Source organism: Phragmites australis, chromosome 3 (assembly GCF_958298935.1).
Source record: "Phragmites australis chromosome 3, lpPhrAust1.1, whole genome shotgun sequence".
Taxonomy (NCBI): domain Eukaryota; kingdom Viridiplantae; phylum Streptophyta; class Magnoliopsida; order Poales; family Poaceae; genus Phragmites; species Phragmites australis.
Genome location: NC_084923.1, coordinates 2570655 through 2587440, shown reverse-complemented (window position 1 = coordinate 2587440; position 16786 = coordinate 2570655). Strand labels below are relative to the sequence as shown.

Sequence of the window (16786 nt, the reverse complement as noted above, 5' to 3'; positions counted from 1 at the left end):
TACACAGTAGTTTTCAGTAGCACAACTTCAAAACGGATACGCCTCAGACATTTACAATAAGAAATACCAAACACATAAAAGACGAGAAGCAGAAATGTGACATAAATCTTCTTGTTATAGGGGCTTCGATCATTAAAACTTCAAGAAGATGACTACATCGTGTAGGATAATTTGAAGTATTTTCTTCTAATGAATTTTAGATAGACCAGGTCCATGATCTAAAGTGTATATCCTTGTCATTTCCGACAAAACAAATACATCTAAAAGACAAAGAGGAGTTAAATCTACAAAACTGTACACAAAGAATGAGTGATTAAGTTGTGCACCAGGGACCTCAAGTGATAAAAGATGTCATTGTAATGAAACAAAAGTATGTATTGATCTTGAGCTTTCCTTCAGGATTGATACAGATTCCAATCCAGGTCAGGTTGTGAAAAAACTTCATAGTCGGTAGGTCCATCTACAAAGCTATTAACTGTCTGCATCCCTTCTAAAAAAGATGGCTGGAAGCGATCACTTCTAGACGGCAGCAGCTTATAGAACACTAACATCCCAAGTGTACATATAGCCTGTAGCTTCATGGAATCACCCTGAACAGAAAAGAAGAGCAGCATTGCAGCAAGGAAGAAGATCACACAGAATTGCATGATGCACAGCACTCTGTCCATCAGCTTGCCATCATTGCCAGCAGGAAATCCTCTAACTCTGTAGACAAACAAGAAATTGTACTTGTCCACAAGGTAACGGTAGCCAAAATATACTGCACCAACAGGAACCACAAGCGGAGCAAACAGAGAGTAGATCATTGTGAGTGCAAATATTGTAATATCAAAAGCATAGTATTGTGCAAAGTCAAATTTCTGCTTTGGCATGTGGAAGCTCCGGTTTATCGGGTACAAAGAAAGATCATGCCCCTCAATACCATTCAGAAAGCCACTGTCTTCTCTCTCAGGCATTAGAGGTGCTGTCAAATTATTAGTTTCTTCACCATTCTGCATCATTTGGTAGTCCTCATTTTCTTCAGGCACCAACTGGACCATATCATTCTTACTAAATTTCTTCATTATATGCTTTATCCAAGGGATTGGAGCCAACAGGTCAAAAGATATTCCAAGAAAGGTACATGTGATCAAGAACGCCAGGGAAGAAAGTGAAGATCTTGACAAAAACGATGGGCTTAAGTACTGTTCAATCTGCTTGCAATCTGCATCATCCAAGTAGCATCGCCCTACGCTAAGTATCCAATTTTCAAGCGAAGATTCCACCAGTGCACGCAACAGAATGAGATTTACAAGGAAGAAGCAAACCATCTTCAGCAATGCAGCCCTCTGCTCCCCTGACACCGTCAGATGGCACTCAAACTTGGAAAAGTACGACAACACTGACGGGATGATAATATACATGCTCACAAAAATGAGGACATTGGGAAGAAACTGAAAGATTATGGTCCAGAACCAGCTTGAGCCTTCAAGCCAGGCAAGCCATGATTTGGCATGATCCATAGCCTCCACATTGATTATCCGCGCTGCGCTTTGCATCCCACTGATGATTGCCAAGGGTGAACTAAAAAACAAGAGCATTAAAATTAGGCAGGTGTTAACTGCAATCCTCCTCAACCCTGAAGATGTCTTGCTAAGACCTAGATGATTCCAGTAGATATCTGATGCTGGTGGTGCTCTCTCCACATTCCATCGGCTTCTCTCAAGCTGGAGCTCCATCACTGGGAAGAACCTGCCAATCGGTGTCTTCTTCCTCTCCATCTGGAAATCTCTCACAGCCTTGTTTGCTGTGTACACATCCTTAAACACCACAAAAGCTATGCCAGCACCGGGCGCACGCCCTTCCTTATAATCTGACAACCTGCTGCCAAGCACAAGTTTCTTTGTCTGCAACTTCCTCAGCCTCTCTTCATCAGTAAACCCAAACCTCTCTGTGGCAATCGCCCACAGCTCTTTGCATCTCCTCACAAACCAATGCTCCTCTGACCGAGCAGCTTCGTTGTGCGCAAAGTCATCAAACAGGTCACGGGCGCCCAACTTTGCCTCCAGCCACGAAATCTTGTTCTGAACCTTCCCCAACTCCTCGACAAGATACTCCAACGTGCAGAGATCGAAGGGCACGATGACACGGTAGACCTTGCCAGGGTACTTGTGCTCAAAGTAGTCCTTGAGCGGGGTCTTGTCTGCGGCCAGCGTCTTTGGGATGCCCTGGATCATTATGGTGAAGACAGCAACGGAGCTGGAGTTGGGGTCGCTGGGGTTGCCGTTGCCGTCGCGGAATCGGGTGATGCGGAGGGCGTCCTCCATGCGGGAGATGCCGAGGTGGGCGATGGCGACGACGGCAGCGGTGAGGAGGAGGTGGAGCCATAGGAGCGGGGAGGACTTGGGGATGTGCGAGATGGTCGTGGTAGCGAACTGGTCGGCGATGGCAGCGTCCCCGGCGAGGAGGTTAAGCGGAAGCGCCGCCGCGACGGCCGCGATGGCGACGGCCGCGAGTACGAGGAAGGACGCGCGCTCGAAGAGGAGGAACTGCGCGGCGTCGGCGCCGCAGTGGAGCGCGATCTGCGGCGCTGTGGCGTGGTAGACCGCGAGGAGCTTGGCGGCGAGCGCGGAGGGCCCCGGGATGCGGCGGTGATCGAAGCGGAGCTTGACGAGGAGGAATAGCAGCACGCAGAAGGCGGACCCCACGGCGGAGATGTTGATGAGGTACTGGATGCTGCCGTACCACGCCTCCGGCTCCCCGCCGCCGCCGGCGTCCGGCGGCTGCGCGGCCGGGCTCATCGGCGGCAGCGCGCGCGCAACGCGTGGGGGGAGAAACCCTAGATTCCGGTGGAGCCCGACCGCGAAATATTCTGTTCGCCGCTGAGATGCCTTGCCGCGGTTCGGTTCGTGCTCGTGGCGTACGTGGATGGGCGACGGATCGGGTCGGCCTAGATCACGGGAGGGACTGAGGGAGGAGGTGGGCGAAGCGTGTCGCCATGCGCTGCCCGCGTCGAGGTGCGTGTCACTGGGAGGTGGGGACGGCGGAGGGGGATTTATTTTTCCAAGAACTTTTCCCGGCATATGCTGCCGTGCCGAATAAACTATTTTCTTTTTCTTTCCTGGTGTCGAGACCCGACGAGAAACAATTCAATCCTAGCAGCTGTATATTTAGTCAGAAATCAATTTTAATAAACAGTACTTTTCTAGATAATAGTAAAATAAATAATATTCATAATTTATTTGAATGAAAACGTCGTTCAAGGGTTAAGAAGTAAATAAAATCGTAGCAAAAACTACACAAAATCTTTATTTTTATTAGACAACTTTATTGACAATCGACGGAGAACACATGCTAGAACGCATCGTCTTTTATAAAGTCCTCAAAATCTTTCTTGACTAAGTATAGTTTGAGTGAATTTCAGTGCATACGCTACCTTAGTTGCGGTACTCTCTGATATCTATGGAGGCATATGTGGCAGTCACGTTTCGTACCGCACTCTGGTCAGAAAAGCGTTGTGATAAAGATTTTATTTGCCCACTGCCCTCTATGATGCTTACAAGCTAATGAAATGGGGCGAGTCATGTCGGTACCATAGCTGACAAACCAATCTATCAGCCCAAGCATTACAAACTGTACCACTCTGTTTAGCCTTTCGCTACCTAGGGGCTCAATATCGTGGGACCGTTTTCTAAAGCCCCAGACGGTTTTGAATTCTTGTTCATGACAATCGATAAATTCACTAAGTGGATAGAGACTAAGCCCGTCAGGAAGATTATCACCGCAGTAGCAATTAAGTTCATACGGGGGCTAGTAGTGCAGTTAGGTAGTCCGAATTGCATAATTACGGACAACGGGACTCAGTTTACCAGTAGTGCTTTTCAGGACTACTTCAAAGAGATCGAGATCAAAGTTTGCTATGCGTTAGTGGCACACCCCTAGAGCAACTGAAAGGTCAAAAAGGCAAATGAGATGATATTGCAAGGGCTCAAAACCCAGGTCTTTGATCGACTTATTAGCTATTTAAGACGCTAGGTGGATGACCTACCCACAGTACTCAGGTCGCTGCAAACAACTCCCAGCAAGGCTACTGTCGAGACCCCTTTCTTCCTTGTTTTTGGCACAGAGGCAATGCTTCTATCTGAGATCGCCTTTCAATCGCCTCGAGTGGCCAACTATTCAGACGACGACTAGGTGGCACGACGTGAGTATGATGTAAACCTGATCGAAGAGTTTCGTGAGCGTGCTCTGATTCGGATCTGTTTGATATCAGTAAAGCCTCAAATGCTATCACAACTGCAAGGTGAGGGAGCAGAGACTGGTCGTAGACGACCTCGTCCTTAGACAAATTCAGAATAAGGTTGGTTAGAATAAACTCTCCCCGAGTTGGTAAGGGCCCTACAAAGTAGTCGATGACACTCGACCTGGTGCGGTCAAGCTAGCCATGGAGGACGATCGTGAATTACACAACTCCTGTAACATAGCCATGTTGCGCAAGTTCTACGTGTAGGGTTGCTCGGAGACGGGCATGTTTCTCTATTTTACAGAAGCTTCCGGACGAGCGTGGAATAAGACTTGTAAGTTAGACTAGACTCTTTGTTTTGACGGATATCACAACCAATAATGGACCCCCGCCGGATTGACTCTTCGACTACTACAGGACCTGGCGACCAGTAAGTTAAAATGTCGAGTTGGTCGTGGACTCTAGCACAACGTGGGATCGCTGTTCATGCAATGGTAAAGGTACTAATAGTCCGGGATAATGACTGCGAGGTCACAAGTCTTCGCTAGGGTCGAGCATTGGTCGCCACCAAGAGACTTGCCATGCAAAGAACTATCCTATGCTTCGAGAGCCTAACTGACGAGCAGGACGGAACAATCAGAGCCTAGCGCTGTGACAACACAGGGAAAATTCTCTAAACACTACGAACAGAGGCTCGGACTAGATGATCCAAAAACTGCAGGGCTGAAAGTCCTTGATGTCGACTAGAGGGGAGGTGAATAGTTATTTCTGAAATTTAAAACTCTGCAACGGATCAGACATTGTCCGAAGACCACGGCTCAATCCGGATACTCCGGGTTCCGGAGTATCCGAGTTCACCCGGATTATCCGGATTATACAGGAACTCGAAATCAAAGTAAATTTAAGTAAGTCTAATGTAGTCTACGAGTTACCACTGTCTCTATAAGATGTATAAGCTATTTTCAACAATAACCTGCACTCAAACACTCGCAAGCAACAATATTGAGGCAAATCGTCAAATAACAATTTGAACGAGTAAATTGCAAGAAATTAAATGGAGACAAGATTTATTCCCAATGTTCGGCCACCTCACAAAGTAGTGCCTATGTCTCCGTTGAGGAGCTCACAAAGAGCTAGATCTTTTTCAACCTTATCCTCACCCAAGCAACCACAAAGATCGAGTTAGGGTTCTTACTCAATTCGCGGGTAATACAAACTTCCCGTGGCACTCCACAATGATTGGATGCTCTACGGGTGACCTCTTGCAGTCTAAAAGCACAAAGCTTCAAGAGAAAAGAACGCAAATCACAGCTTGACAAGAACTCAAAATGCTCAAAGATTTTCTTGTTGTTCTCTTGCTCCAAATCTCACTCTCCAAACCTAATTCTCAAATCTTTGCAAAAATCAAGCACTATAGGGGTTTGGGAGGGCTATTGAATGCTCTAGAGAGAGTTTGTTCACTGGTAGTTCAGCAGTAATAAATGGAGGGGGTGAAGAGGTATTTATACCCTTCCCCCAAAAACTAGCCATTAATGTGCTATTCAGACAGACTCGGAGTATCCGGGTTCAACCGGAGTCTCCGGGTACCACATAAACTCACGCATCTAATCTGTCAGAACTAGCCGTTACACTGACTCGGAGTATCTGGGCTCACCCGGAGATTCCGGGTAATACTTGAGAAAAAACGGCTAGAACACTAGTTCGGAGGATGCCCGGAAAGTCCGGAAGCATCAGGATCCAGAGACTCCAGACCAACTTGGAGACTCCGGCTAAAGCACCCATGGCAAACCGAGACTCTTTCTCGGAGTCTCACTCGGAGACTCCGGGACACTAACAGCATCCGGAGTATCTGGGCTAACCCGAAGACTCCAAGCTCAGGCTTTGAAGCGAGACCAAGACTCTCTCTCGGAGTCTCACTCGGAGACTCCAGAATACTTACATAGTTCGGAGTGTCCGAGCTAACCCATAGACTCCGGGCTCAGAATTAAAGCCAAACTGAGACATTTTCTCGGAGTTTCACTCAGAGACTCCGGGGCACCTACCAGAATCCAGAGTTTCCGGACTAACCCGAAGACTCCGGGCTCAGACAACTCCGCTCTTTTTCCCGATGTCCGTGAGTGATGTTGTCTCTCAAAATTTAGTTTTCACAAGATATTTTGAGCACTGAGACACTAGCAAAACTACAAAAAGCATCTCTCTTTATAGTACGATATTCCTAAACTCAAATTAAAAATTAAAATAAATTAACCCCTATGAGTTTCTCATGCCGCTTCTCTTTTCTTTTTGAGGGACGTCGACTTCTTTTAACCTTTTTCAATAGGACTAAAACCTGTTTATAAACTTGATAAACTCATTAGCCCTTAATCGTTTGTTATCAGTTAGCCAAAACCCACAAGGGGCCTAGATGCACTTTCAAGGGCCCCGTATAATCTTTCGGCCATCGGCAAGGCCATAAGAAGTGGTCAGAACATTTTCATTCATGGAAATGATTGGTTATAGACTGGATGGTTACATCTGGTCAGACTAACTATCCTGTTACATGCTTGTTCTTCTCCCGCTGACTCATGTGGCTAACGGATAGTTGGTAGAAAGATTCCGCCTAACCTTTTTAAGACGTGGGGATCCACCAGCTCCAAGGGTTCAGAAGTATGTGGACCCATACTTACCCTTGATCGAGTCAAGGAATCTCTTATACTCTTCCCTGGAGTGGCAGCTGGTCACCCCGGGAATTGGACAACGACCTGCGTAGGGGCCAAGCAGGATGGCCGACGCAGAGACCCTGCTGGAGCTGCTAACCGAAGTCGGCGAACCCGCGCTCTGTCTCCTGCTCTTCGTTGATCTCCTATAGAAGGTCCCAGTCGATCTATTCCTCATCGTTGGAGATGTCTATAACCTCCGCCAAGGGTGACCGCTTGGACCGGTGATCGGATGAGAACAACAGGGGAGGCCCTCTCTGTAGTGAGAGAAGCACGAGGGTGGCCAGCTCCAACCGTGCGAGCGGGTTCTTGAGATTGTCTGCTCTCAGGGGCACCATCGCCAGCGGAGGCGGCGTCGGAGGCGGCTTCGACCTTGCCAAATCCTCCAAACATCGACCTTCCCGACGAAGGATGGGAGGATAACACCATGATCTTCAGGGAGTGTTGTCTTCTTACTTTGCAAAAGGCATCGATGGGTGGCCAGCTAGGTGAACCCTGCTTTATAGCCCAGCCAAACATTGATTCACACCTGGGGTGGAAGGCGGAAACAGCGTGGAAAACGTCCTCGCGATCCTTCCATTTACTACCCAGGGGACTCATGGTCGTGGCTTGGTCACCCTGTGCACGCATGTCGACGCCTAGGCACCAGTACCCTAGTTTTTTTTATAGACATTCCATCATAGACACCTCTCCCCGGGAAGTGACGAGGAATGTCAACCGACTTGGCATCCAAACTGCTCGAAGTCCAAAGGGGCACACATGAGGAACCGAAAGCCCCTCGGGCCCGAAACATTCAATGTCTCTCTCTTCCTCTCAAGGCGCTTAACCTCCCCACGTGACGTGAAGTTCAAAGTCAAACTCTGAAAGCTAAATGGTGTCGATGACCACTCTCTACGCGGACTATGTTCCCTCAGGGTCCGAGTGGTGCGACCAGACCTGACTACAACCACGGGGGAGCTTGGGGGCTACTGTCGGAATATTGAGTAAGGGGGTGTCCTAGCTAACGGGCCTCACGAGGGGTATAACGACCGACATGGGGATATTTCATGAACCTTGTCCCAATGCGCGATTAGATCCAAGCTCGCACGATCAGTGCAAGGCTTGCGTGAATTTATGAGATCCCGCGACCAGCAAGGGCTAGTCGCGGAGCCAATCCTTACCTAACCCATCTAATCACATTTATTGCTATCTACTCAAGTATTTTCCTTCCCCAGAAACCCTATCCTGTGAACAAAGTCATGACCAACGCAATTGGGTACTGCCCCATCCCGTAGCATTAAACACTATGGATGGGGCCTTATGGGCCGGCGCAACACCGCACGACTGATGAGATAGGCTCTACAGAACGACCAGGCAAATGGGACGCACGACCACAATGCACGACGATGGGATGGGCCAGCGCCCAGCGGCAAGCGAAGGCAGGTGTGGAAGCGTTTCACGATTGGGACAGACACTGAAAGCTCTCAGGGCGTTGGGCTCATCCGGTTCTCCAGGATATGATCCAAGAGTTGAATATCTAGCTAGGCATGCGTATGCTAATCAAGACCTACTTGTAAGTTCTCCCTCTCTCTCGTATATAAAGAGAGTAGGATCCGGTTTGTAAAGGAGGATGGCTAACTGTCGGTGAATCAGGAACCAGAGGTCCCCGAATTCTGAGGCCAAGCCAGCAATCCGCCATGTGGCGCCCTCCCGCAGGGGTCATCTCCGCAAGGTAAAAAGGACTAAGTTCTGGGAGAGGGCGCTCGGGGCCACAAACAGTGGTCCCCGAGTATGCAGATTCCCCGATGATCTGCGAAGACCAAGTAACCAGGAAGGGGGTGCTCGGGGAGGTGAACAGTGACCCCCGAGCACCTGAGCCCCCCGACGACCAGGAAAGCCGAGTACCGGGAAGAGAGTGCTCGGGGAGGTAAACAGTGGCCCCCGAGCACTCGGTTCCCCAAGGAACCGAACAGTCAAATCCGGGAGAGAGTGCTCGGGGAGGTGAACAGTGACCCCCGAGCACTCGGTTCCCCGAGGACCAAGAGAGGGCGTTTTCAGGAGAGAGTGCCCGGGGAGATGAACAGTGACCCCCGAGCACTCGGTTCCCCGACGGCCTAGGAAGCCCCCTGTCAGTGGCCCCCACAGGGGTCCAGTGATGAGGTGTCAGCCAGTGAAAGGCTCGATGCCGCATTTAAGGGCGCGCGTGGCCTGTCACCTCCAACTGCTCCCGCCACGCTCAGTGTCAATCCCTGCCATACTCTGGCAGAAGGGCGTGGGGACATTTAATGCCCGGGTCCCATCCGCGCCATCCGGCGCGCCTCGGGATAACATCGCGAGGCCCGAGACGTTCCGTCTGCCGCGTTGCTGTGGCAGGCGAACAAAACCGGGCGGGCACGCCGGGCTGCTCTGCGGCTGCCCGGTGGGCCCTCTCCACGGCGCCCGTTGCCAGCGCCATCATGACAACTGAAGACCGGGCGCGGGGCGTATTTTCAACCCCTGTCACTTTGCGCAGAGGCCATGATGACTGTCTTTTCCATTTATGGCGCCTTAGAACTCGTGCCCTCCCATTCGGGGCACGCTACCGCCGGCGGATATTTAAGGAGCCGGCGGGCGCGGACAGAAGGGGGGAAGGGGCGGGGATCGAGATTGAGTCTGAGTTGGTACAGAGGAGCGCTTGAACTCTCTGGCGCTTGCTCAGAGATCGAAGAACACCTTCGTACAAGCATAGAAGCTATGACCACCGAAGAACAAGGAGTCCGAGAATCTAGAATAGACAAACATTCTTGTAACCAGCACATTCCTGAGAGACATTCTCAGGGCATTTATAGCATCCACACATGAGTAGGGTGTTACGCGCAGTGCGGCCCGAACCTGTCTAAAAATTCCTCCAGTGCTTTAACTCTTTTCTGTATTAGATCATTCTATCCCACCTGCCATCGCATTTACATCCATTTATTTCTCCAGCAAACAAATTCAGAATCATCCCCCCGGCCGAATCTCTAAAAAGGGATCCCTCAGGATCCCTGCGACAGGAGTTAACCCTCCGACACTAACCGATTCACAAGCATTCATAACAAAATACAGATGATGTAGTGCTACTATCCTTCGGAAGGTTTGAACCTGGATAACCCCGGTGTTCTTGAGTTCAACACACACTGATGAACACACACCTTCAGCATTGTTCACACGCCCTTCGACTGGTACACCCCGGAATCATTGTCAGAGACTAACTCTCGACACCAAGTGTCGGAGGATTAACTCCTATCGCAGGGATCCCGAGAGACCCCTTTTTAGAGATTCGGCCAGGGGGATGATCCTGAATAAGTTCGTCGGAGAAATGAATGAGAGTAAATGCAACGACCGGTGGATGGGGATGATGATCTAGTGCAGAAAGAAGTAAATGCACCAGAAATTTAGACAGGTTCGGACCGCACGGGGGCGTAATACCCTACTCCTGTGTGGATGTAATAACTGCCCTGAGGAAGTCCCTCAAGGGTGTGCTGGTTACAAGAATATTGTGTCTAACTAAGAGCTTGAGGCTCCTTGTTCTTGGGCATGAACTATGGTTCGGTTCTTGGTGCTTCTGTGTTCGATGCTTACGGTCTCTTCTTTGTTGATCCGGGGCTTGTTGATTCTTCGGGCCTCGGTTTATTCGTCTGTCTCTTCTGTGTGCCGACTCTTTTTATGCACTCGCTGGCTGCGACATGCCCCGAACGGGAAGGAGGGGGCACAAGTTCCAAGACGCCATGACTGGGAAAGGCGTCATCACTTCTTCTGGGTGAAGTGACCGGGTGGTGGAAAACGCGGCGCACGCCCGGTCACCTATCACCATAAACGCCCTGGCAACAAGCGCAGTAAGGAGGGCCCACCGGGCAGCCACAGAGCAACCCGGCGTGCCTGCCCTGTCTTGTTCCTCTGCCACAGCGGGATGGCCGACGGAACGTCTTGATCCTGGCAACGTTATCCCGAGACACACCGGATGATACGGGACGGGACCCGTGCAATTAATGGCCCCACGCCTCTCTGCCAAAGCATGGCAGGGACTGACACTGCGGCGGGAGCAGTTGGGGATGTCAGGCCGCGCACGCTCATTAAATGCGGCCTCGGACCTCTGACTGGTTGACACCTCATCGGCGGGCCCCTCGGGGCACCGAGTGCTCGGGGGTACTGTTCACCTCCCCGAGCACTCTCTCCCGAGAATGCCTACCCTTGTCCTCGGGGTACCAGGTGCTCGGGGGCACTGTTTACCTCCCCGAGCACTCTCTCCCGAGTACTCTCGCACGAACCTTCGGGGAACCGAGTGCTCGGGGGCTGCCACGTGCAACCCCGAGCACTCTCTCTCCGAGCACTTTTGCACAGATCTTTCGGGGAACCGAGAGCCCAGGGGCTGCCACATGCAGCCCCGAGCACTCTCTCCCGAGCACTTTCACACTGGCCCTCGGGGAACCGGGCGCTCGGGGGCTGCCGCACGCAGCCCCCGAGCACTTTCTCCCGGAACTTAGCTCTTTTGATCGTCGGGGGACTAGAATGCTCGGGGGTGACCGGGCACCTTCCCGAGCACTTTCTTCCCGGTACTTAGACTCTGCGGATCATCGGGGAACTGGGGTGCTCGGGGACCAGGGATTGTGGCCCCGAGCACCTTCTCCCGGAACTTGGACTTTCCTCACCCCGCAGGAGGGACCTCGCGGGATGGTGACACGTGGCGGACGGCTGGCCTGGCCTCGGGACTCAGGGACCCCCGGTTCCAGATACACCGACACCAAGGTTGACCGAAACCAAACCAAACAATCAAGTTCTAATCATGTGTGACTTTTGTCACAACTTTTGACCGTGAGCACGACTGATTAATTAATTTTACACTTGCAGATGTTGTATACTTTACCCATAAATCATGATTCTCCGCTTTGCTCGTGTTGACTAAACACTTACACACTTTTGGGGTGTGCTGCTAGGAATCACTACAAGACCGTTACAAAGTATCTTTCAACATATGTTCGTCCGCTAAGGTTTTGCCGCCATAGGAGTAGACCATCCACTCTAGGAGCCCCCATATTGCGACATGTAGTTCCAGGAAGTATCATCCTTTCTTTCTCTATACTCTCAACTGACCTACATTACGTTGAAAAGATTGCTAATTATTAAGCCAGGTCGTGTCCATAATTTGGCTCGTGGTTGTATTGTAAAGCATGATCCGATCCCATCATGAGTTGATCCTTAATCGATTTGAGCAAAACTATCATCAACCCGACTCTCGTGCAACTTATTTCGACCTCAAGCATCCACTTGCTCAAATACTAATTTCATATTGCTAACAAAATGTTATTTCACCAATTTTTATCATAGTTGTATAAGACCATAATCGAATATAGTTGATCAATTATGATTACCAACATCCCAAAGCAAGACTAGGCATATCTACCCATGCATAAACCCACTAAAACCATGGCGAGAAGGAATTAAAGATGAGAGGGAAGAAAATTGTATCGATATAGATTGGACGCGATATCCAATACTTGGAAACTATGTAGCTTGCATTGTGTTGTATGATATGAAGAATTTGTTCACAAAACACATAACAATTATTTGTTTTAGAGATCTAGAAAATAACAATACGATACTATGCATTATAGGAATTATTTATACACATCAATTTGACACTCCATGTGACGTGACAGTTTTAATATAGCAACTTGATACTATGCATTAATAGTAGTCTCAGGTTCTTGCTTCTTGGCAAATGATCCAAGAAGTCAGTCTACTTTTTTTAGCTGGTTCAGTCTTGTGCATTTGTGACACCAAAAAGAGGAGCAATCCATTGTAGCATTCAAAGGCGCAAAGCCGAGAGTAAAGCCGTTTTCAATGGATAAAGACGCTCTATTTTAGATGCTTATCCAAAGAAAACGTACTCCTCCAGAAAAAGGGGGCCGAATCCACCCTTGAAAAAAAATCTTAATGCCACCATCCGCGATGGCAGAAGCCGACGCACACAGCAACAGCGCACGCACACTAGACTAGAGGCTCCAAGCGAGCGCAGCCAAAGGAAATAATGGCCACGGCGACGGCCCTCTCCCTCAGCGGCGGCGGCCGCAGCGGCCCGCTCCTCCGCATGTACACGGCCGCGGCAGGGAGGTGCTGCGCCTTCCCCCGCTCGCGGTGGAGGCCGCCGCGCCTGGCGGCTTCCCGCGCCGACGACTCCTCGCCGGCGCCGTTCGAGATGACGGTGGAGGGCGCGCTGAAGCTGCTCGGCGTCGCCGAGGGCGCGTCCTTCGACGAAATCCTGCGCGCCAAGAACGCCGTCCTCGCCTCCTGCAAGGACGACCAGGACGCCGTTGCCCAGGTCCCGGAGAATTCTCCATTCCTTAGCGTCCGCCTTTTGTTGTTGTGTTCAGCTGCTCAGGGGAAATATGCTATTCTTTATTGGTTGCTTGGTACCTCCGATTGAAGCTGCTAATTTAGTATTAGAAGCCACCTTGATCAATCAGGACTGCGTGAAACGATGTGGATTGCTGTGATATATCCTAGTACTTTGAAATGCAGAAGCAAAATTTGTTTATGAATAATTCCTTATATAATGGGAAAAGGTGATTACCTTATCTAGCTCATTAATTTGGTGATGGACCGGCTGTTTGTTGGTTCATGCAAATCGGGTCTGGTTAAACTATCTTGTTTTGATGTGCAGTGCGTCATGCATGATCTCTGAAAATGCTAGGCAGTGCCTTAACTTAAAGCCTCAAAGAGGTAATGTTCTTTGTATATCCATGGTGGAGATGATCATGTATGTATTGCCACTTTTGTACTAGTAACCTGCTTTGCACGAACGGGAGGAGTTTAAAACTCTGTACTTTGTTTTCAAAAATTTCTACTGCTCGGTTTTTTTATGTAACTTCATAAGATTTTGGACCTTTATAAACTTTCTTGTTCCAATGAACTAAGTGCTCGGTTTTTTTACGTAACTTACTAAGATTTTGGACCTTTATAACCTTTCTTGTTCAACGAACTATCTGCAGTTTTTTCTTGTTTTCTTCTGCAAGTCGTCCTCTTGATAAGTACACTTGCTTGCGGCTGTTCCTCATGTCCTTACCAAATTTGTTAACTGTCTATTTCAAGATGGCTTGACGAGTAGAATTGGAACTTCTATGAAACGAAGGCAGCTAAGTTTTTTGGCAGCATCTGTTGTAGCCTTATAGATTTATATGTTCTAATCCATGATCCTCGCATGAACTAAGACATCCAATTTCATATGCGTCCATAATTCCTTGTTTGACACCCATTCTTGCTACGTTTCAGGTTGAAGCTGCCTATGACATGCTGCTTATGCAGAGCTTATCACAGCGGAGGGCCGGAAAGGTTGTTGATAGCAGCATCCGCTATGCTGATGTTAAAACTGTAAAAAGTGCAGGACCAGGCACAGTCCCACAGTGGATGCAGGCAACCATGAAGAATGCACCTGTTACATTTGAGGCACCATCTTCGAGCAGCTTGGGCATCCAATCAAGCGTTTATGGTGCACTGATGGTTTTCACCTATGCTATCGGAAGCTCAACATCTTTACCATCTACGTACACTAGCCCTGATGTGCCTGGATTTATCCTAGCAACAGGATTCGGTGCATCACTGTATTTCCTGGCAAAGAAAAATATGAACTTAGGTAAATTGATCCACCACTTCCATTTATGCTTGGTACATTTTGAGCATTTGTCCTTAGAATCTGTACAGTACAGCTTTCAAACCTGTGCAGTTTTTTTTAGGGAATTGCGCAGTTTGTATTGCAGAAGCATAGGAATGCTCCTCCAAATTTTGAAGTTGCAATGATTCCTATATCATCAGTGACATTATGAATTACATTATTCACTCTCTTTTTTTGCAAAACCAGTTATACTCATCCTGGTACTACATGTGTAACATATTGTTCGTTATATATGAAACCTTTATTATCATCTTGCTTTTTGAAGCAATGTTGGCATGGTAATTTTCTTACGAAGTATTAATTGCCCATGAATCGTTTAATTTATCAGAAACATTTTTTTCAGAATAGAGTAACAAAATCTACATATTCCATTACTCATTTACTACTAAGAAAGGTTTTAGATCCAGTGCCACTTAATCCTTGTTGGCTGTAAGAGTGATTAAGCAGAGATTACTTGAATCAAGATATGTTGTACAAAAAGGTGATATAGTTGTCATAATTCAATGCCAGTATGTCTTATGCAACGTCAGCCTTTTGGATAAGGTTCAGAGGTTTCCCAAGATATGCATGGGAATGCCAGGTCAAAATATGCTGCATCATCCTTTTGCATGGCAATTGTGCTGTAGTGTGTACCTTACAATTATATTGCCCACGGACCATTTATGGGTTTCACGTGACAGTAAAAAGTTGGTTCAAAGAGATACAGGCTCCTGGTGAATATACAGGTTGGTTCAAACTTCAAAGGGATACATTGTCTTTTTACATTAGAAATAAGTACAGTTATCCAGTTACAGTAATAATAAGCTTATCATATTTCCACACTAGTTGGTGTTGTACACACTACGGATTGAAAACAGAATTAGTCCAAACATTGATTCGCTTCTTCAAAGTAGCTCTAATATAAGATGACCATGTTTAGAGATCTACAATTAGTTACCATTGTTAGTTTGTAATTACTATTGTGCGGCTATAGTTTTGAGGTTAAGTCACTTGATCTTGCATCCATTTGATTCGCTGTACTACCTTGGTTTTGAATTGCATTTGTAGAATGCTGATTGTGAGTGAGCATGTGGGGTTCGCTGGCATAAGAGTCCAGAAACATCTCCTACCTGCTTTTGTGCTTATTATGACATTGCTTACTAATGGGAGGAGACCTGGTTCTGCATTTAGGTTAACGCTGCTCTTCTGCCAACCTTCATGTTTAGATTTAGCATGACATCTTAACACTTTTGTGGTCCTTTGTGCAGGTCAGGCTGCATTGATCACCGTCGGGGGACTTGCAGCCGGTGCGACTGTCGGATCTGCTGTGGAGAATTTCCTACAGGTTGATATTGTGCCCTTTTTAGGCATCCACTCCCCCGCTGTCATTGTCAGTGAATTTATTCTGTTCTCCCAATTGTTAGTATCGCTGTTTGTTAGGTAGGATCTGAAATCAAAGCTGTCAACCTGGCATGTAATTAACTGAAATGAATTGTGTTCAAAGAGTCAGGAAAATGCTTATTTTCCACACAAGATGGAAGCAGCTGTATAGCAAACAATACACCGAGATCTCTAGCCCTTGTAAAAGATCACTTGTATCTAGTTCTCTTAAGCTCAATCTCAATGTTTCTGAAAGAAACTTGTATGGATTGCAGAATGTAGAATGTAAATTTGCATTTTCTGACATCAAACTACATCATTAATCCATTTGAATGTAGTGTCTCTGATGAGACAAAAGTTGACGTTTTCGTGGCAGGAGATGTTTGTCATTTGGGCAACCCCTTGACATTGAACTTCGTATACAGCTGCAGCTCTTTCAATAGGCTTGAATCTGTTAATTAAAATTTACATTTAGGATAGTTTATCAGGATTGCAGTCCTCCAAAAATGAAAGGTTTGCGGTGAAGTCAATGGAATCATGTTTATCGCACCTACTTTTGTTTGGATTGCTTTTATATGATTCATTGTATCTTTTGTGATGGTGATAAGCTGTGTAAGTGTGAATCTGGATTATTAGCATGGTTGATGGGGGTATTTGTTGCTGAGAGCTTTCGACTACTACTAGCCTCATGGACCGTTTGTTTACCTTCTCTTATTGCTATTACTCCATCAGTATAAAATAAATCGGACAATTGAGCTCCTCCAAATCAAACTTGTGGGGTCTTGTGAGTTCTTTTTAAAAAAAAGAGACTGTAGCAGAGAACGTTCAACGCATATAAACAGA

The 16786-nt window shown here is 47.8% G+C and overlaps 2 protein-coding genes across 2 annotated transcripts; one reads left to right on the top strand and one right to left on the bottom strand.

Moving 5' to 3' along the window:
• Positions 1–261: 261 nt before the first annotated feature.
• Positions 262–2988, bottom strand: LOC133911537 (CSC1-like protein At4g35870). Its single transcript, XM_062353814.1, has one exon. It carries the CDS (start codon positions 2778–2780, stop codon positions 396–398), a length of 2385 nt encoding a protein of 794 aa, XP_062209798.1. The 5' UTR covers positions 2781–2988; the 3' UTR covers positions 262–395.
• Positions 2989–12856: 9868 nt separating this feature from the next.
• On the top strand, positions 12857–16270 carry LOC133911539 (protein CHAPERONE-LIKE PROTEIN OF POR1, chloroplastic-like). The gene is made up of 3 exons (XM_062353816.1): positions 12857–13234; positions 14185–14545; positions 15832–16270. Exons 1-3 carry the CDS (start codon positions 12944–12946, stop codon positions 16005–16007), a joined length of 828 nt encoding a protein of 275 aa, XP_062209800.1. The 5' UTR covers positions 12857–12943; the 3' UTR covers positions 16008–16270.
• The last annotated feature ends 516 nt before the right edge of the window (positions 16271–16786 follow it).

Excerpts from the sequence above, each read along its gene's own strand:
- LOC133911537 (XM_062353814.1), bottom strand. The coding sequence starts at position 2,780 with ATGAGCCCGGCCGCGCAGCCGCCGGACGCCGGCGGCGGCGGGGAGCCG.
- LOC133911539 (XM_062353816.1), top strand. The coding sequence starts at position 12,944 with ATGGCCACGGCGACGGCCCTCTCCCTCAGCGGCGGCGGCCGCAGCGGC. Across the intron at positions 13,235-14,184 it reads ACCAGGACGCCGTTGCCCAG|GTTGAAGCTGCCTATGACAT; the intron begins GTCCCGGAGAAT and ends GCTACGTTTCAG. Across the intron at positions 14,546-15,831 it reads AAAGAAAAATATGAACTTAG|GTCAGGCTGCATTGATCACC; the intron begins GTAAATTGATCC and ends TCCTTTGTGCAG.